The sequence below is a fragment of the Sitodiplosis mosellana genome, unplaced genomic scaffold, assembly GCF_009176505.1.
Source record: "Sitodiplosis mosellana isolate CC-2019 unplaced genomic scaffold, AAFC_SMos_1.0 Smas_scaffold_6226, whole genome shotgun sequence".
NCBI classification, from domain to species: Eukaryota; Metazoa; Arthropoda; class Insecta; order Diptera; family Cecidomyiidae; genus Sitodiplosis; species Sitodiplosis mosellana.
Window position 1 is genome coordinate 20,839,409 of NW_022601467.1, and position 22,360 is coordinate 20,861,768.

A 22,360-nucleotide genomic window follows, 5' to 3' on the forward strand; every position below is an offset into this window, starting at 1 on the left:
AACTGCTTATGCAGTTGAGGGTTAATGCTAAAACAATAAAAAAGTATAAAATGGGAGAAAATAAACAATTTAAATAAAAATAATAATATAATATTTGACACGTTTTGTTGTTGTCATATTTTATAATGATTACGACATATTGTGAAATAATATTGAAAACCAAACATTAGCTTTTTTTTTCTATTTATTCGTTTTCGTTTAAAAAAAGGAATATTTGATCGATTAGAAAAAGACCATTCCTCAATTGGGATGAGCACAGTGCCCTCATGCTGCATTTATTCTGATGCAGTAGTGCCAACTTTCTACATAGAAACCGATAGATCCCCAAAAGAGTGCGCTTTTTTGGGCGAAGCCAATACAGCCTAGCTTCGGTTAACCTAATTTTCAAAACAAGAAATTCGATTTTCGAAAAATTGTTAACTTAATTTTCGAAACACCAAATTCAATTTTCAAATAATATCGAACTTCAAAAAATTTCGGACAAAAAGTCTGTATGGCACTATTTTAAGGTTATGTGTTTATTTGACCAAATTCGCCCCTATTTTTGCAAAAAGAGGTCATTAATGGTACAAAAACGTACCAAATCTTCGTATACATTCCTCGAAATGCTGCTACAGCAATCGCGGTAGACTACTAACCCACAAAGTTGTCAAAAAAAAATCGGCTGGTTTTGAGAAAAGTTTTTCACTTCTTTGAGTGACTTCGATCATTTTCAAGGATTTGTTTCACTTCTTTTTAGGATATACGATTCAGAAATCGATTTGCACATACAGTCAGTGCCCCTATCCGTCATTTCAAAACATAAAACCTTAAAACTGCCAAACAAGCATGTCTGCTCAATGAAAAGTATGTTTCTTCTAAAGTATCGTTTTGGTACTTTATGATACATTTAGTACCTATGGAACTTGAATATAGCGCCGTATTCGTATGCGTATGACAGCAGTACCAAAGCGATACTTTAGAAGAAACATACTTTTCACTTAGCGCGAGCTCCCTCTGCGAGCCAGCTAGGTGAGTGCTTACTGCTCAGTCAAAATTTGATTTTTATATCATGAAATGTTTGGAAAAGTTTTTCCTCTTGACATGCGCCAAACGACTAAGAAATAAAAGTAAAATTCCCTTATGGTCTTCTATACACTGTCAAAACTTTTCAACATTTTTGTGTTGGTATTTCTGGTAATATACGGAATTCACGGTAATCCGTGAATTTCATAGTATATTGCCGGATCTCCGTTAGAATACATACACAAACAGCACGTCTGAGTTGACGGAGATCCTGTAATATAGTATGAAATTCACGGATTACCGTGAATTCCGTATATTACCAGAAATACCAACACAAAAATGTTGAAAAGTTTTGACAGTGTAAAGTGATTTAGTGATCATGCTATCAAACCATCAAATTACCTCGTTAAATACTATCACGACTTGCATTCAACTTGTTTAAAATCAATAAAATTTTGATTATGAATACCAATGACCTCAAAGTATTCCTGCTGCTTTTTCGCATTGAGTTCAGTTTTTCAGTAAATTAAATTGTTCGTATTGCTCTTTGAATAAATAGGAAGACACGGATCACACCGACAAGACACGTTGGCAGTTAGGCTGTAGTTGTTTATTTGATATCAATATGATATTCGAACTGATAATTATTTGTTGTTAGGTAGAATAATCTATAATCCAGCCGATGTAGTCACTGTCTATCTTCAATGAACGCATTTTGAATTAAGAAATGAAAATTCTCGTTTAATATGAAACCAAGAGTGTATTATTTTTATTTTTATTTAACACCGCCAAGCTCTGGCTGAATATATTATAATAGAATGTGGCCGGAAAAGAGTGCAAGACTGTTACATCAATTAGTATTTGCTTACAATGATTAATAATAACAAACAAACAAACTATCAGTTCTCGCCTCGTTAAAAACCAGTCTCTTTTCGTAATCTTTCTGCATTTACACAAGTAGGACATGAAAACAAAAACACAGTCATACAACCGAGATGGAAATGCTTGATAGTAGTCCGATAGCAAACGGTCCAAAATAAGCTTTGGTAAACGTTTCCAAAGGGACAAAGGCTATGTGAAGTGTTAACTGTTACGCGTTTAATTTGAGACTTTGAGACTGCAAAAGTCGTCACACAATTTATGCGGTGGATAAATTGGCGAGAAGTTTTACGTCGGTTGGGCAGATTCATGTTGACTGCAGAATGGCTTGCGTTAATCAATAAACCATGATTTGAAAAATAACAGAGCATTCGATGCAAAAAAGGAATTAATTCAAAATTGAAAAAAAATTTGATGCCAAATGGTAAATAATTCAAGATTGATGTCAAAGACAAGAATACTAACTCGTCAACTCAGTGGATGGCTACAAAACCGAACAAAATCTAAATTTATAATAAATAGGTGTAAAAATCACAGATAATTATCTTATTTTCTATACAAACAGAAGCTGTATGGAAAACAATTCGTCAGTCTTTTCGTATTGGTATTGATTTGTGTGAGTTGAGTTGAATACCGCGTGGATGGTTGGAATTTGGGGGTCAGCCTCGCTCATGTTTATTGCTATCAGCAGCAACCCAAAGAAAGTGGCACACGGGCAATCTGCGCCGTCCATGATGGATTTGTCGGCTTTGAGATCATGGATCGGGTTTAACGGCAACATGAAAATCGTAATTCCAATTAGTGAGGGTAGTATCTACGTGTTCTCGTAGAGAACATATACAAAAAATGAAGTATTACTTAAGATCGATTTTGAAGTGTAGATGAAAATTATGAAATATGATTTTGAATAAAACACACCTTTTAAATTGAAATCAATGGTTTTTTTAATTTCAAATAGCATAACCTTTGGCGCAAACACAGTTCGGTTCTAACGAAACCTGAATTGTTCCTTGTTCCTACACTGTGGATAGTAGTATTTGATAAATTATGATGTCGAAACAAATAATATAACAGTTTATATCAATGTCTTAGCTACTTTGCAACCGTTATTTTGAAAAATTTGAATGAGTTAAACGGCTGTAAATTTACTTGACGCATAATCGTTGCTCAGTTTCAGCCAGTGTGTTTTTTATTCAGCTTCGTTGACATTTTAAATTAAGTGACCTATGAAAGTGTCGAAGATTACGTTCAAAGCTGCAAGTATTTTTGTTTGTGTTGTTGTTGAATTCCATTGCGTTATTGCTAACAATTCATCATACTACGAGTAATATTTCTTTAAAAAAAAAAATGATTTAGAAGCCATTGCTACTGGAATCGAAAATGTGATTTTATAAAAACTCTTATCGTACTGAGTTAATCGTTTGAACTTATTAATTTGTTTTTTTGTTTCGAAGGACTCGAACTACATTCGAAATATTGTAAATAGCCCGTTCGATGGTGCGAGCACATTTTTGTTTACCGAGATTTTCTTAAATTTTTTTATTTGCTATCAAAATGTTGCAAAATCGAATTGTTATTGACACAAATATATCGCTGAACATTTGACCGAATGACTGTGACTTTTCTTATACTTCAATATTTTTTTTTATATTTTTCGAACTGGAAAACATTTTATTTGAATTGAGAAAAACACGTCAAACCAAAGACTTTACTTTGAGAGAATAAAGAATTTTTTGGTATAATTCACAGTAGAAGTTCCGTAATTATTGCATTTTTGTTGGTTTGCATACAGAGAACAGGAGCTTTTCAAACAGATTCTTTCGTATTAATCACTAGCAGTTATTTATTAATTTCACAGTTTGTACAGTAGTTCTTCTAAATCTAAATTCTACATCGAATGAAATGTTGTCGTGAATATGACCAAAATTGTCATAACTTTGTGCACATAAACTTAAACTTTTAACTAGAACTATTTCAATTTCATTATTTTTATATCAAGTCTATCCGATCCAGTTCAATTGGGGTATGTATTTGCCACCACAATACGGTGAGGATTCTTCGAAGCAACGATTATTATATTCGCTACGTAGAAAACCGGCTTTGCAAATACATTTTCTGAAACATTCGTTGCTTTGCTTTGGTGGACAACGGGGACCAACCCATCTGTTGCATTGCGTTTCACAATCTGGTGCACATTTACTGTATACTTCGTTCTCATCACAGTTTGCTGGAAATACCAATAACAAAACAATTTGCATATCAACACATCATAAATTCTATGGTTTTCTACTCACGTGCTGCGCACACACAAGCAACCGCAACCAATACGAAAAATATTATCGATATTTTGGCCATATTCGCTCGCTTCGAAACACACGGATTAAAATTTCTGCAAACGATTAGAATTTACGGTGACTTTACACAGTGTCAATTCACTTACTGATACAAATCACAGGAAATGAATGATCATTTATACAAAATATTTACGCGAGAGAGAGAAACAAATTGGAAAGAGCTATCTACACATGCCTGACATACTGTCATTGAAAACAAAACAAGCAATCTATTTGGCATGAAAGTAATATTCGATGTCCTAACTCGACGTCATGATGATAAGAGCGTTCCTGTAAAGGTGCAGTTCAAGGCAGAAAACAAAAGCAAGCGATGAATTTTTCGACGATTTGCATTTGGCAAAAAGCAAAATGATACACACACGCACAATCATTGTTAGCAGTCTTCGTACAGCGCAATATCTCATTTCAATGATTGTTGTCTGTTGATTATTATTGCCATTTTTCAGTTTTGTTTGGGTTGTTCGACGTCTGACTCAATCATTTTTAGAACGTGAAGCACTTCAAACTAATTCAGTGATAAAAAAAATTGTGCCGAAAGTGAACGTTTGCATGTAAATCGCTTGTGTGTTTCTAGTAAGAAATACGAGGTGAGTGTCTCGAACAATGATGAAACTCTTGAAATGGTTTAAAATATTGCAGTAGGTATGTATCCTATATACCTAGATATCCGGCTTTAATCTCTTACTTGGAACACAAAAATGATTTGCATAGTAACGCGTGTATTCGGTAAATTCTATTTTCATTCTCAACAACCCAATTGTAATTTTAATTCTTGGAATTGTATTCTTGATCCAAAAAATATAGGTATCAACGTCAAGGGTTGCTATTTTTAAGTTGGATTCAGAGAAATATTGATTGAAGCACTTATAAAAAAATTGAAAATATAAATAATTGTCTCAAGAGAACGTTTCATCCCGCGTGGTAGATTCTGTTGCCATTGTAACGTCATCCGTATTAATTTTTATTGCAATTGATTTTTGTTTTAGATTTGATGTCAGCTTTCGTATTTAAATCGCTTTGAATCGGTGCATAAAATTTTCAATCATACAATTTCAACGCATTCATTCTACCGAATTTTTAATTCATTTACGGTCATCGTCGGCATTTTTGATAGAAATAAATGCTTTAACCCATTGTTTATACGGTAAAAAAAAGTAGCGATAAGTAAATCATTACACGAACCACAGTGATGCAATGCCAGCGATATGATTCATGTAAATTAAACCGTAACGTGACCTATAAATCAGTTACGCTGCTTCAAACTCTCTATACGGGCTATATTAGAGTGAACATTTCAAAAAAGTGTACACACATCACACTGCATCTCTCGCCTTTTCTGTATACTCACCCACTTTGCGTTCACACATTCAAACTTATTCGCTAAGATATGAAATGCTACGGCCTGTGCGATTGAACTCCCATCTGTTTCCTATACAATCTAAGTTGACTATATATATATTCTCTCTTTTCATATATATATATATATATATATATAAGAGCTTTATTTAAATGATTTACTAAGACTGGAAATTTCAGAACACAATTTATAGATGACACTACGAATGAATTCTCAAGATAGTCTACATTTGCGTGAAGGAAGATCAACAACAACTTAAAGAAAACGCACTTAATCTCCAGAGCGAACAATTAAACCATATTTGATTGTATTGGAGTTAATGATAACATATCTCTCTTAATTTATTTCGACTTTCTGATTGGTTTACTTTATCGTAATTCAGAGTTAAGAACTTTAGAATTCATAAAAATAAATGAATTGCTGACTTGATTTTATGGTTAAAATAAAGTGAAAAACACAAGCATTTCTTGATTCTATTTATTTATTGTTTCTTTGAGATTCGAAATTGGTGTGAGTTGTCTTATTCAAATTTAGGTTCATATTGGCCACCACAAGCTGCCGATGACGCTTGGACGCATTTTCCTTCATCGTTACGTACGTGTTCTTTTATACAAGCACACTTTTGATGGCACATAAAAGTTTGGATTGGTGAACATCTTTTGGATTTTGTTGTATCGAAATTGTTACATTGTAGTTCACAGCCAGCGGCACATTCATTGTATTCTTCGTTTTCGCCATCACATTTATCTGAAAATAAAATTGTTTTTTTTCTCTAAATATAACTCATTCTTATATTCTGATTTCTAAACACTATTGTAAAATGTCTACTTACTTTCATTTGGTGCTGCCCATACGCAAGCGATGATTGCCAATGTTAAAAAGATGATTGTAATTCGGGCCATTTTTGACACACTGATATGTTTGCTTTAGAAGATTTTTTTAAAAATTCAAAGATGCTCTGACACAGTGAACTTGCTTACTGATACAAGCCATGGCGACACGTGAACTATTTATACCAAAATCTCATCTATATTTTGGCTAAGCAGTTGATTTGTATTCAACTGGGAATTTCCAGCGTTCGCAATGTTTATATCGCGGGGGTATCGTTACACTAATAACAACATCATTTGTAAAATGAAATTCGTCCAAAACCTGCTGACACGGAGTGAACGCGCTCACTTTACAAACGCACTTGTTCATCTTGCCGGTTTGACAGCTAATGTTAAATCGACTTCTGTTTCAGTGTAGTTTTCTGTTCGAACGCAAGCGTTTTCTCAGTATGGTCCGCAAAATTAAAAAAAAAAACAATTCTGCCACGAACCAGTTTCTATTTTGAATCTAACATTTTGTGTTTTTTTTAAATTATGGAAACTCCAATATATCATATAAAACCGTAATTTTCTCTCATACAACTCAATTGAAAATGGAAGAAAAACTATTTTTTTTAAATACGGGTTTAATCTACCGAAAGAAAGCAATTTTTTTGTCTAGTGTGCCAGCGGCATATTTGCACAATTTTATTTGGCAGAATCGAAACATTTTTATTTATTAAAAATTCAAATAATAATTATTATTTCACCACACAACACAATGACGACTATGTTTGACACTGCATTGAATACACTCATCAATGTAGTTCCCGTCAAAATGTGTGGCGTTGTTGGTTTGACGTTTAATGATCGAAACTATCGCGGTGGTTTATATACATTGTCCGCTTTTTGTTTGTGTTTACCGGACGGTGTGACAATTCTTGAACACTTAAAAAAAGTACTCACATGTGCCAGCTGAATGAATAATATTTACATTTCAAACCACACAAGCAATTTATGCCGGAAATTTTTGTTATCGGTGATTATTTCAAAGAACACTACATCATAAATGCGGAGAATTTGTTGTTCGACATTGAGCAAACAGAACAAAAAATATGAATGGAGTTGACGATAACAAAAAATACATTGAGTCATTCAAAATGAGGTGTGTATTTATGAGGAGTGTATATCAACGAGAGAAAGTGGAAAATTCATACTAATAGCTATCCGAAGGCTTTTTTAGTTGAAAGATTCAATTCCACTTTCTCTCAACTGGAGTTCGCATTTCGAATTTCTCTTTGTGTTAGCCCAAAATTGTCCAAAAGCAAGGAGAATTCATTCGATTCATAACATTCATAGAACTACTGCAATTCAAAGGTCTTCACCGCTATCAATATCATGCCATCTCCATATGTTTCTAAAAAAAAACGAATAGTATTTAAATACCATGAAATGGTGACGATCATTGTTTCCATTATTTCGTTAGTGTCAATATCATTTTTAATTATTCATAGAGGGAATCATGAACCTTGATCAAATATGCAATGAAATCGGTTTAAAGTTGCATTTTGTAACCGCCAGCATTTATTTTATTTATAGCCTCTCAAAAGCGCCATTCAATAATTGCATTAAACTTACAAATTAATTATTCACAACAGCAATTGTTAAAGCGATGTAATTGAAAAGTTCGTTGAAAAAAATTGATTTTGATAGAAAAATACGAAACTTTTCATTGATAAAGTTGTTGTGACGAAAAAAAATTGATTTTATTGTTGTTCGAGAAAAAAACTTCTGTAAAATACAGAGTTTCGGGATGGAAAAAAGGGCATTGGTTGAACAAAATATAAAATAACAGATTTCAATTGATTGATTACATTTAAGCTGGTTAGTACATTTGATTTAATTTCTTTTCCTTCGCTCATTGAGAACAATTCGTGGGTAGATTTTTTTTTTTGGAGCGTTTGAAGGTCAAATTCATTGAAAATGCTACCCTGAAACGCAGATTATAAACAGAAGTACACGATTAATAACTACCCGTGTTGCTGATAATTCTCAGCTCTCTCTCAAGCGCGCAATGCCGTGGGCTTTGATCTAGAATTGGCGAGCAAGAAATATTTGTAAACATAATTAAAACCTTAAAATTTGCTGCGAATTTCGAGAAGAAAATGAAATAAACAATCTAATTGAGACTGAAGTTCTATTTCCTAAAAGTGATCTGATTGCCAATGTTGTTTGCTTGATATTTACATTTTCGTAATTGATAAGTGCGCTTTAATCATGAACTTTTGAGTTTTTGTTAAATTGGTTTGGATTGAACCATTCAACAATTCCGAATTGTGTGAGTGGCAAAAAGATGCGAAAAAGAAACTCAAAAATAGAATCCGAGGGAAAAAAACACAAAATTCGACCAAGTCTGTTGCACATTACGCGTTTCATTATAATTGAAGAAGAAAATATTGATAAGTTTCGAGAGGTTAGCGAATGCAGCATGTTGTGGGTTTTTTGCGAATGTATCAAAGAAATATCTCAAATATTCGAAGAAAAAAATATTAGAGAACTATTCTTGTTTTGAATAAACAAAAGACTTTGTATCGTCGCTAACTAATTCCAAATTTGTTACATGATAAATATTCTCATTTTGGCCTCGATCTTGACTTTTACTATGGTCCGCAACTATAGCGCTACACTAACAATAACTTTTATTATGAAGTGTCATTCATTCAGATCGTCTTCCGAAGTAACAGCAGAATTTACCTGAGCTGAGTTTACTTGAGTGTGAGCGGGAATTTGAGTGATGGCGTTGGCAGTTTGACAATGAGAACACATCACTATAGCTGCGCTATTCTCTCTCTCTCTCTCTCTCTCTCTCTACTGAATAATGCCATAAAATCGAACACAAAATACCAGCATAAAATAAAACAATTCCAACTTTATTTTTGAGTGGTGACAAAACACACCGCCACCAAACAGATGTCATTATTTTCATTTCACATTCGAATGTGTGCAAATTCAATTTCCCCTACAATCTGAAAATAACGACAAACGCGTAACAAAGTCCAAACAAAACAGTTACAGCAACGAAATAAATTTTTAGTTGATTCTAATGACTTCATAAATGTAAACAACAATGTAATATATTCATCGCACGTTCGTTTTTTTTATTCAACAGATGTTCGTGTTGTAAAATAGTTTGTTAAAATTTAAATGGTATGTGCGAAGCTTCACACTGTTCTATTGCATGCTTGACGACATGATTTTTTTTTGTCGGTTTCGTATATTTTGGTCACATTTATAATAATTCGGACGTTTTTTTTTTGTTTTTGTTGGGGATTTTTGTGTAGGTAATGACCAATAGCCCACTGCTGGCCACCTTGCATTACAATCAGTTGGAGTTTCAGGCAAAGCTTCATCTTGACATGTCTTCGAATCAATTCGAATGCATTTTTTATCGCATTTTTGTCGAGCATAACCATCAATGCAGTAACATGCAGATGGGGCAACGATGTTATTTACGCAGCAATGTTGATGCAAACCGCGGCACATGTCATTTGACACGGATCTCCTTCCTCGTTGAACTTTTCATTTGATCCACATTCCATTGCCGCACCCTCTGAAACCCAAACAATCGAATCGTATAATTCATAACAAAGAAAAAATCACACAGACAAAACGTTCAAAGTTCATCTTACATTTGAAAATCACAACAAAAAACAGAAGCGATAACAACGGAACAAAAATGGAATATTTCGACATATTTCAACTCGTTTCACACTACGTGTAGGGTCCACATATGTCCAATAGCAAACGATTCAATGCACTCACTGTGATGACGACAGTTGTAAATCGACGCTTTTGCTATGATGAAACCAACAATGGTGAAGTGGGGAAACATTTATTCCAGCTCTATTGGATTCTTAATCGTCGTGTGGTTTGGCTTAGAATTGTATATTAAGGAAATAATGATTAAAAAATAACTACACATCATGAAATCAATTTGATTAATCTTTTATTTTTTTTCCGGTTCATATTCGTACATAAAGGTAGGAAGATGTGTTTCTGATTTCGGTTTGGCCAGCACACTTATTTGGCAAGTAATTATTGCAGCCAAAAAAAAAACATTGTGAGAGATAAATGGCACGAAAAGAGAAATATTGATATAATTGTGTATATTACGAAAAAAGGGGATTAACCAAATTTCAGTGACAAAATTGTGCACAGTCACCATACGCTTCAGTAAGCATTACACGATGAGGTGAAATCATATTGCAAACCACTGGTAGCACAGGTAGCACTCCTCTTGTTGAAAGAACAATGTCGTCTTCGTCGATGCTGATTCTCTCTTCTTGACAGGAAATAATTAAATCCGTCTTACGTGATCATTGGCGTTTGGTGTAAAACTGTGGAAAATTGGCTGAATGCGGCAAAAGTTTTCAGTGTCGACTGATTGTCGGTTCATGTTGGTTTGCAATTGCTTTTCAAAAGCGGGAAGCACTTGAATAAGACAGACGGACCGAGACCAAGAGCGGGAAAAAGATAGAAACGTAGCGAGAAGTAACTCAATAGAATTGTGTGGTAGCAAATAATAAATATACACGGGAAAACGGGTTTCGTTTTTCGCCCAGACAAATCGAACTTTAATCCGCACCTGAAGCGAACACACGATGCGATAAAATCGGTTTTTGGGCTTAGCGCACGGCATACACAAAAACCATGGCAAAGTGCACGCTTCGCCTGTTCAGAAATGATCTCTTGATTAGGATAAAGTGTGCAATTCATGCATACAGATTCGTATATTAAGGCACATTCATACTAATCATGTTTGTCACCGTAAAACATTTCAACTTTTATTTCGTGCGGGCTTCGTGCTTCTCTAATTTTTTTTGTCGTCCCTATTTTCACCGCTGTACGAGTGTTGCTTACGGTTTCTTTTTTCTTCTTCTCTTCATTCGAATTGCCGTTTGATTATAGTTTTAGCGTTTTCGATTTTCACATGAAACCGATGATTGTGTCGCTGTGTGTGTATATATGTGCACGGAACACATTGCATGTGTGTAACACTAGTTGCCGTGTACATTCCTTACCCGTTGTGTGTATCACACAAGTGCTCTTGTAAACCAAGCCCATTTAAAAAGCTATTATTATCAATTACCATTAAGAGCGCGAAACGCGGTTGAAAACAAAATTTTATGCGTTTTTTTCCCTGTTCATTCTCTTTCCTATTCGTCCAAATAAACAGACACATATAGGTATGTGTGTTTAGTTTCGTGTACATTTTCTCTAGTGCACTTTTTTCCCCATCATTATTACAGTTATTATTCCCGACGATGTGGTGGAAATCTCTCTATCTCTTTGGCAAAACGGCAAAGGTAAAGGTAAAAACAAACGATCCCCTGAAGAACAAAATTATGAATTGGATTGGCTGTGTTTTTTTTTTAGTCGGTTATATGTTATACGCAAATGCATACCCAGAGACGCTCACTCACATGCCGCAGACAATGAAAATCAAACAATCGCCGAGTGTCTTTATTCGCGTTCGAATTTGCGTCAGGCGACAAACGACACAGCGGAAATTTCAATGGGAAATGGTAAATAACGTTTTCGTTAGGGTTATTGTTATTGCATCCATCGTATTTCGTTCAATGTAAATGACGACGCTAAAATATTTTCGCTTCCCTCTGGAAAATTGTTTTCCGCATATTTCACAAGTTTTGCCTTTTTAAAAGCAACAACAACCAAAATACACAAATCCGTTCCATCATTCTCTATCCAACCATCGCGCAATGATATTTGACATACCATACAGACGACAACGACGACAATGATCCACAAATTATTCGGAATGCGAACGGTTTTTGGCAACCAACACAACGTGTGTACCTATTTAACTTAGCAACGTTTTAACCGTATGGAAATTATATTTGAATCGGCAAGTAAACGATTTGATCATCGTATTAAACGATTATAATTTAGCTATGCTCGAATCAGTTTGCAACCGATATCCATACTTACCTAATCAATTCTTCGGGCCAATTCGACTCAATTTGTATGTTAAATCAAAACAGATGGGAATTATTCACATTGAATAAATAAATTCTCAATTGGATCCATTGCATCTGCTAATTTGCCGCTTCAAAATCATCGCACCGGATTATAGTATATCCAAATATTAGAGCTAATTTACCTTTTCACCGCGATTCATTTTAATGTGGACGCCCATTTAAAAGAAAACTAATCGCCATTCTATGAGAAAATTGTATGGGAACTCCCGTCATTTACTTTATTGATTCAAAGTGAATTTGCATTTAGAAAAAGAAACAACATGAAATAATATTCGTCGACTATAGTTCTCAGATTTCATCTTTGTTTAAAGTTTATGTACTACAAGTATTTTTTTGCGGACGAATCGTTCTTCTCCATCTTGTTTACCATTTTCTATATCAATGTTTAAGAGAAGCTTATGATGTAATTGGATTTAGAACAGAAGAGAAAAAATAAACTAATTTGCAGTGATTCATCAATTGTGATTTAAGGCAATCAAAACATTTTTCTCCGTCAACATTCTTGGGCTCGTTATCCTATTCAAGAGTATCGCATGCAGCCCAACACAATAAATTTTTTCCTATGGCCATCTCTCTCTGTCTCCGTTCAGCATTTACTTACATTCATTCATTTAGAAAAAAAAGTTTGCGTTGTATGTTAAATTATTTCCCTAGATGGGGGTGCTAGCAAACAATTATTTTTTTTCACAGAAGAAAAAACGAAGAAGAAAAGTTTCATAAATTATACAGATTACATCGTATTTTCAATAAATATATATTTTTTATACATACTCTTATACCAATCGATTGAACAATTCTTAACAACAATACATACGAAAAGGAAAAATAAACTGAACTGCTGCGCTCAATTTCGAAAAGAATACAAAAAGAAAAGAATGAAGAAGAAATGAAAGTACAAATGAAGAATTTTGCATGAGTGAAACCTGAAGTGCTAACACAAAAGAACTTTCATTCTCGCTGAAATCAAATCGGTTTTATCTCTGTCTCTCCATCCATCCATCCATCCATCCCTCACTTCTCTTTCGCTCGCTCGCACATATACTTTTTGCACCGGAACCATGGCTAAACGTAACAAACAAACTTATTTCCGGTGTGTGGCCCGAAACGCTGTGTGTTTCAGTTAATGTTCCAATTTTGAACTTTATATTCTGTGGACGCGTTTTATTTCTTATTCATTTTTCTTTTCTTTTTTCTTCTTCTCTCTTTCAACATTTTATATGTATGCGTATGGACCATCAATGTTGTTTTTTGTTGTTGTCAGAATGTTTTTGTCGGCCAGTGCCACCGTCGTTGTCGTTGTCGTTGTCGTTGTCGTTGTCGTCGTCGTCGTCGTATCGGCCACGTCGTCGAATGTCGTATTTGGTGATGTTGTGATTGTGACATTCTTTCGCTGACTCGACGATTCGCCCAGTGCAGGTGCCGCTGTAGCGGCATGTGATGATGACGTTTTTGCTCCTTCTAATTCTGTACAAATGCCAATATCTGTATTTGCTAAACTAAGATCTCCTCTATCACCCTGTATCCAACTATGACTTTCAGCTGAAAATTCGTCTAAAGATGTGATTTGGCCGCACGGTTCGGTTTGATGTGTCGACGTTATATTCGACCGTTGTCGAAAATACAGCCCATCACCGTTGCCAGCGTTGATTGGGCCCGTTGAATTCATATCGTTAGCTATACACGGTGCATTCATTGTCAAATGATTTACATCATTGCTTATTGCTGTAGTATTGCACGGATCTTCAATTTTCAAATTTGATGGACTCGGATCAATTGATTGAATTTGTATATCGTAATCAAGTGATGATCCGTCGTGGGTCCGGTCAATACGATAGAATGATGTTTTGTCGGCCAATTGTGATGCGAGTTTGGCTTTATCAAATGCGGCCGCATTGGTTAATTCATTGTTTGGTTTTACCTCGATTCCATCGTTTGCATCGATGATGTCAAAGTCATCGGTAGCAATCTGGTCAAATGTATTTTCATTGGATTTTGTGTCATTGTTACTGTTGTTCAATTCATGATGCAATTGACAATTTGATTCATCATCGTGTGCCTCACGGTGATTCGTTTGGCTGGTTGCTGCCGATGACGATGCGGTGGCAACGGCAGCAGCGGCCATACTATTTTCGTCCATTGGTCCAACACCGTTGGCTGTTTCATCTCTATCGATGCGAATATTTCCAGTGCCATCGGCCGGATTAATTTGGATTGGATTAATTTGTATGCCAGCCAAATTAATACGTCGCAATCGGCTCAGGTTAATGCGTAAGCGTGTGATGTTTGCCGTTGGATTATTATTGTTATTGTTGTTTAAGCTGTTGTCATTATTATTGTTGAAAAATGCGGCCGTGCCGAGTACATCATTCGTTAGCCGACCTTGAAGCGCTCCAATCAAACGTGTCGCATAGTTGAATAGCGTAGTGGCCATTTGTAAGCTCAAAATGAACGAAATCGTTGTGAGCAAATTGCCATTGCGACGGTTATTGTTATTGGGACTGTTGCCATTATTGTTCGTTTGATTGTTACCCATTGTATCGTTATTCGCTTGATTTGCTGCATTCGAACCATTTCTTATGTTGGACGCATTATTCGTTGCACCGTGTGCACCGTTACCATTTTGTTGCTGATGCCTTTGACGTGTTCGCAACCGAAGTATCTGCTGCACTTGGGCTTGTTGAATAATCACAGGCAATTCATAGTGATGGAAGAAATATATCATCGAATGCTATGAACAGGAGAAACAGAGAAGAAGAATAAAATGGAATTTCCCAATTAAATTGACATTATTTGAAAATAATAAAGCAATAAATAGAGTAGAGAGATGGTATGGCTGTTATTGTTCACACAAAAGACAGAACATTCTTTAATGTTGAAATAATTTCTTCACTGTGCCCATTGGGTCGTCTATCATCCCATATTATTGTCCAGTTGCAACTTTCAATCGAACAGTTTGAATTCAAAACAGCGTGAAATGCAACCAGCAATATAGTTTAATTACTCAATGTTCCATGCGTTGAAGCTAATAATCCAAGTGACAGGGCAGAAAATATTCTTCCATTTATTTTCATTCCTTGTTTGTGTGTTTAATTTTTCTTTCTGAATATATTGCCAATCTAGTGGAATTTCGCAGCATGGGAAATGGGTTGATGAAAGTATGCGGATAAAGAAAGCGAATCAGCAAATGTTTACTCTCATTATTTAATAAACATGCCACGTGAACGAAACGGTCGCTCAAACTCAAACTGCTTTTATAACGGAACTGCTGGAGCGTATCTAACGTATTTCGTACTATAATACTCTAGTTATAATCATTATTATCGATTAATGCTACCGGTTGCTGCTAAGGGATGCAGCGAGAGAAAATTGAAATACAATTCCCTTTGTCACAAAAATGTCTGCCATTCTGTTCGAAATGGCTGGACAGTTTTCCCGTTTTTTGATGAGAGCAAACGCATTCTCTTTCTGCTGTTATCCATTCATCTCTCTCTCTCTCTCTCTCTCTCTCTCTCTCCCTCTACCTCTCTTTCCCCGTTCATTTTTTTCCTTCTTCGTAATAAAATCGCAACGATGAAACTCCAATTGTTGCTAGGTCACGTGAATTAATTATAGAGCACACGTGAAATTTTCCAAACAGACGATCCACGTGATTCGCTTGCTCGCATGCATTTTCAACATGTCAAATCCGATTGGCTGAAAAGCATTACATTGTTCCCGTTACAGAGAGTGGAGTGGAGTGGAGCTTGCCACTGATTCTCGCAGCCTGAAATGTGCTACAAAGTGTGTTTAGTAAAACGACAACAACACAAACAGGGAGAACAAAGAATAACGAGAAAACTGTTTTTGTTTTGATTTTATATTGAAAATTATTCCTCTTTTTCTTTCATTTCGCTGTGATTCAAATGGATTTTGTGCTTTTATTTTCGTTACGTTTATTTTGCTTTGCAGAGCTTAATGCTGTTTGGTTAATTATTTTGAAACAAACAGTTGGCTGCCATTCCAACGATATACGGTTGTTTTCGCATTGAATATGTTTCAAAGGAATTTATTGTTTAGTGTTTAAAATGTGCAGATGTCTTGAGAAATTGTTCGCTTCTGTGAAATAGAAATGTTCTGAAAACAACTAAATTCCCTCTACTCTGAACCACGTGATCTCAATGTTTCGTTTGCAATTCAAATGCAGTGTCCTAAACGGCCAATTCAACATATTGTTAGGTCATGCACACAGAATTGACTTGCCAAACTTTGATTTGATCGCCAGGACCAACAACGAGAATATTTTACCTGGATGAAAAGCCACGATGTTGTCAACGCTAAGCTGCTGTATTGGCCATTGAATCGGTAATGATATGCATAAAAAGAAAAGTGATACAGGTAGAAAAATCTGCAAATAGAAAAAGAAAACACACAAAATTATTATTGAAACTTCGATCGAAGTGAAAGCAAACAAACGATATTCAGCATAATAATTTTTTTTTTTCATAAAACTTTGCAGTCTCGTAACGATGGCATCCGCTTTCAAATTAGACATTTTCATGTATCCAATCAGTTTCGAATGGATTCTCTCTGCTAATAAATATGTTTTCAATTTTTCCTTTGCTTTTTTTCGTCTTATTTCTGCCATTTTACTTTTTCTTCATTCAATTTTCTTTTCTTTGCATTTATTTTTACTCTCTTGCCCCGATGTGTAATACACACATATACACAAGCATTTTTGCTATTTTTCCATGCTTGATGCGCCCTTCTTTGCGTCATCGCCAAAGATAAATATCCATTTCGCTTGAATGACAAACTGTTGCTTGCTTCGCATAGTATTTGTGTCATTATTGTGCGTTTGAATGATTTTCCATGAAAATTGGTAATTGGATAGTTTGTGTTTGATTGAGCCGTGAAGTGTGCAGAGTGCTGCGAATGATGACGACGACGACGACGACGACGGCGAAAAATGGGAATGGCATTACCAAGCATTCACTCAATATAATGTGCACAATGTTTTTAGTTTGACCCTCCACCATGTAAGAATGTATGGGGCTGTGACATTTTCAACAAATTGTTTATATCATTCACAGCCATCTCCCGGACGATATTTTCTTTCATTCAGCACACCACAACCAACGATTATTCTGCATGTACACTGTTGTGTGTGTGCAAGTGGCTCGGCTCAGCCCTGGCCATTGAGTTTATCGATAGTTTGTAATTTAAAACTTTATTGGTTGGCCGTGTGTTTGTATGCGATCCGCTTCCACTCATTCATTACAAGTGCAAATATTTTTTTTCTTCATCATCGTTGTTTTGTTCTTGCCATTCTATCCCATGCTTTGAGAAATGCCTACGTTTCCGATTTGGTTCAGTTCGCCTTAAAGTCAAGACGCTTGTGTGTTATGATATGAATAATGTTTGGTATTCATCAATTTAATCTAATCTATAAACTGATCAAATTTATATTGAATGATTTTGAGAAAACGGATTCGGATATTAAAACCACTCAATGAACTTAAGAAAATCGTGCAATTGGGATGGGAGAGAGAGCGCGCGGGAGGAAAAACTAGGTGTGAACTCGATATATTCAACACGGCCAAAATGAATTTGTTTTCTTTTCCGTTTGTACGGCTCATTCGATTACAACTAATCGACAATATTCCTTCCATTTTTTTTTCTCTGAAGGGAGTTGGTGTGTTTATATAGGTTTGTGCCGTGTGCAGAAGAATCGCCAACGTAATACAGACTGGCCGAGTGGATGAGCGATCGCCCATGTAGAGAGGTAAGTGAGGAAGAGAGAAATGTTTGTCTTGTATTTGCACAAGCGAAGCGTAATAAGCAATAAATTTTGCTCATAAATCAATTAATGAGTTTTTGTTATTGTTGGTGCGCGATTGTTTCGTCCGTTTCATTCGGTAAACGGGCCAAATTGAAGCGGAAAAAGCAAAGAAAATAGAAAGTGACGTTGGCTGTTGTCGTCGTTAATGAGTATAGTTTTTTTTTTTTTAGTTTGGCCGAATGTGAATCAACAGTGCTACGGCCTTATATTCACATGCACACACACACGCCTCTATCTCAGGACACAGACCTGCAATGAAACAGCCATAAAAAACGATGGCTGCAATGCACACCAAACTATCGGCACTCAATATTGCGACATGCACACAATTTTATGTGCTAAAAAGAGAATAATGAAATAGGATCAGACAAACGACGATGAGAGTAGAAAAAAAAAGAATTGAACGAACTTTACAACGGAAAAGTTAAAATAAAAGAGCGAATACCACACGATATGGTATATTTTATATCAATTGCTAAGGAGCAGACAAGCTTATGGGCAATAAGTGACTCTTCGCATTTCCAATACGGACAGCATTTGAAGAACACACAACATACGCTCAGCTATGCATCACCAATTGATATGTAGGTCTTTGCCAACAATTTCACGCTCATATTGTACCGCTACAATAAATGTGTGTAAATAAAAACAATCGGGTTTTTTTAGCTCGTCGCTCCGAATGTGTATACAATGTCCACAGCGCGAGTACATCGTTCGGTGTTCATGGCACCGAGCCAATGGTCGATATATATATTCCACCACTTTGGTGCACAACACACCCAGCATTGGGAACGAAAAAGGCCACTTAATAACGGCATTATGTAAATAGAGAAGAGGAGAGAAAAAGAAGAAAAAGAGAAAAAAATTGATAAACATGGGAATGCTTCAAGACAAGAGACTCCACACAATATATAAACTATGGGAGAGTAAACATCTACGAAATGTGGGTATTGTTTCGAGTAATAGCATTAAAGCAACGAAAAATATTTGCAGTCATCGACATAGCGACCGATCATTCCAATTATGAGCATTTGCTTAGCTACGTGTGGAGCCAGGCCCCGTCCCCGGCCACGGCCAAGCCAACGCCATTAGTTTTAGTCGATGCGAATATCATCCAAACGGTTCGTAGGTCTTGTGTAGCATTGTAAAATACAGTACAACATGAACTGAAATAAGGGACACTCAATGAAATCAACACAAACACATAAATTCGTGTGCATAAAATTAAAATCTATAACTGTCAATATACTTTGACAACATAATGACTGGTAAATGAAAAAGGCATTAACAATTTGACCATTGAACCAAATGGGGAGACATCGTAAAAAAGTTTCCAGTTATACTGAAGCTTCACAATTTTTTCAGCATACTTTTCATATGATTATTTATACATTTCGATATATTCAATGTGTTCGAATACTGAAAATAATTTCGTTTCTCATCATTTTATCTGGAAAAATATTCGAAAAAAAAAGATGTGAAAATCGAAATAATATCAATGGAAAGTTGTGCGTTCGGCAATGAATTCATTTTGACCGTCGTCTTGGATAGAAACCGGCAACTATTTGTGTTGCGAAGGCAATTTATTTTTATTGGAACCCCCCACCGAACACGGCTGACTGACTAATCTTGTTGGCGACATAATCATTTTTGTTTCATTCAGCACTGGGCCGTCTCTTTCTCTCTCTCTCTCTCTTACACTCTCTCTCTCTCTCTCTCTCTCTCTTTTGCTCTTGCCTTTCGACTCTATTTCTCCATATCAGCAGTGCATCTCGTGTCTCAGTCACCCCAGCATTCGCCAATCCCATTTTGAGCGCGCGCTTGTATCTTTCCTGTCATTTCAATTTCGTGCATGTCATTGGCATGGAATATTGAATAGTGTGAGAGAGAGAGAGAAACCAAAACGATACACACAAAGAAAATGTGTAACGAAACGACGGCCAACAAACCATAAAAGAACAAGACAAGAAACCATGCTAGTGGAAAACTAAGGATCAGAAAAACAAGCGAGTAATATGGAACAACAACCATAAGAAGAAGAAGAAGAAGAAGTTCAAGTGAAGGAAAGGCAGAGGAAAAAATCGAACAAGAAGATGAAGAAATCTAAAGAAGTTCGCTGTGAGCTGTGTGATGTGAAACCATTCATCCACCCACTTGCTTAAAGTGAACTTATTATTACACGAGCACTGGTAGGAATTCGACGTTAATACCCTCGGATATTGTTCGATGCAGAGGTGACAGCACATACATACACATACACTCAACAAACAATTAAACATTTTCGCGCTCGATGCCATGAACAGCAAACGATGATGCACACTGTTGCTCTGCTGACACCGCTGGGTTCGGGCGCGAAATCCCGATTCTTTCGGATGAGTAGTACACACGCATACTATTGTGAACAGGGGATGCAATGAAAACACAAGCATCGCTATAATTATGTCGATACGCACACAGCGACAACGAAAGCCTGGGCGAAAGCGAATGAGCAACACATGTATGGCTCACAATTCTCAAGATCTGAGCCAATGGCTACACTCGCAGTGTTTTTCGATTAGTCAATTTCGATGAGATTCCGACAAAATTCAGCCTGTCATTCAACTAAGTCTTACACATTTTCTCTGATTCTCCATAGATCTTAGCGACTTGTCATTAAATCTCAAAGCATATGAATACCGTCAACATCACGGTCTCAATGCTTGCCTGATCGCTCATTTGTTTGCGCTGTAATTCATTTCGGTAGTGGATGGCCATGAGCCAAGGCTCTGGAAATATTGAATTTGATTTCTATTCCAAGCAAATTGCTTTATGAAACATCGTCTCTGTCTCAAAAATGCCAAATAGTTTTGGACTGCGACGCACACCACAGGGAAACTGTTGCTGCAAGAAGGAAAGAAAGAGCAAGTGACGAGCAACAGCATATGGCAAACAACAGCCACTAAATCAGCATGCATTAACAGCATATTTGTGTCAAACCAATTATTTCGTTTTTCTCGGTTTTTCCAAACCCCCAAATTATGTTGATACTACACAGAAGAGAATGGGAAAGGGAGGTGAAATATCCCTGTAACGACAATAATTGACTCATTTCGCTGCGAATGAACTGCACCGCAACATTTCATTTCATGCAACACGCTTATGGTTTCGGGAATTTATCGACGTGCTCTAGCCATTGAACATGAAATTTTCATTTTGTACACGAAATGACGACGCGATTTTCAACATCGCATTTCAGTGTTTTTTTTCTCTCTCTCTCTCTCTCTCTCTCTCTCTCTCTCTCTCTCTCTTTCTTTCTTTCTTCCCTCGCCTTTGCTTCTTTGCTTGATTTTCCCGCACCGATATGCGTCAGTGTGTTATTTGATGCACAGTGACTTTAATTCTGCTACGATGAACCAAACCGTCAAACATGTCGAATGAACTAACATCGATACGCGCCCTTCGGGGTCTCTTGGAGATGCCAAAGCAATCAATTTCTTTAACTTGATTCCATTTCGCATTATTTTAGAGCACCATTTAATGAAAGCGTTTCAGTGTGATTTTTCGATTTTGAGCAGCAATTTCGTTGTTTTTTTCGTTCGTCTCTCAAATTGGGTTTTTCACTTTTCAACCGAGCCTTTATAAGCCATCGGACATAAACTATATGAAGCCAAAATGGTGGTGCAGAAGGTTTCATGTGTATCGATGGACAATTGTTCACACGAGAATGGGAGAGAAAAAAACACAACATCAGCAGCCATCGCAACGAAATGACTGACAAAATATTCGACAGCTTAAACGATTTCTGTCGAAAATCCCGATAAACTGTCAGCGAATGAAATTACAAACTGATTATTGACCTTTGCGTTAACATGTATATCAATCAAGAAATAATTTTGCCACGCAAAGGGCCTCGACACAAAAGTGTCATTTTTCATTTTACCAAAGAAGAGTCAAACGCGTCGATCTACGTCTTAACATCCCCATGGATTAAGCAATATACATTTTTCGATGCGGTTCCACTGAAACGATTCACCAGTGGTAATAATTAGTGTGCATGTGCGACTCATACAATAAAATTAGAGCTCAAGAGTGAATAAATT

The 22,360-nt window shown here is 36.1% G+C and overlaps 1 protein-coding gene and 1 long non-coding RNA gene across 7 annotated transcripts in view; both read right to left on the minus strand.

The window, feature by feature from the left end:
* Window positions 1-2,365: 2,365 nt before the first annotated feature.
* LOC129578845 (uncharacterized) lies at window positions 2,366-4,459 on the minus strand. Of its 3 annotated transcripts, none has more exons than XR_008689143.1 (3): window positions 4,179-4,459; window positions 2,803-4,111; window positions 2,366-2,631 (listed from the first exon to the last, which is right to left on the minus strand). It is a non-coding gene; the product is annotated as an uncharacterized LOC129578845 (long non-coding RNA). The 3 variants fall into 3 exon arrangements; XR_008689141.1 differs by having other exon boundaries at window positions 2,366-2,698; XR_008689142.1 differs by having other exon boundaries at window positions 2,366-2,707.
* An 8,741-nt stretch (window positions 4,460-13,200) lies between these two features.
* Window positions 13,201-22,360, minus strand: part of LOC129578842 (uncharacterized) — a 61,358-nt gene continuing 52,198 nt past the window's right edge. For all 4 annotated transcript variants that reach the window (XM_055468028.1, XM_055468024.1, XM_055468026.1 and 1 more), the window contains exons 11-12: window positions 16,748-16,847; window positions 13,201-15,191 (exon numbers count right to left, since the gene is read on the minus strand). In XM_055468028.1, coding sequence (XP_055324003.1) covers window positions 13,677-15,191; window positions 16,748-16,847 — 1,615 coding nt within the window. In that variant the 3' untranslated portion in view covers window positions 13,201-13,676. The remainder of the gene's footprint in view (window positions 15,192-16,747; window positions 16,848-22,360) is intronic.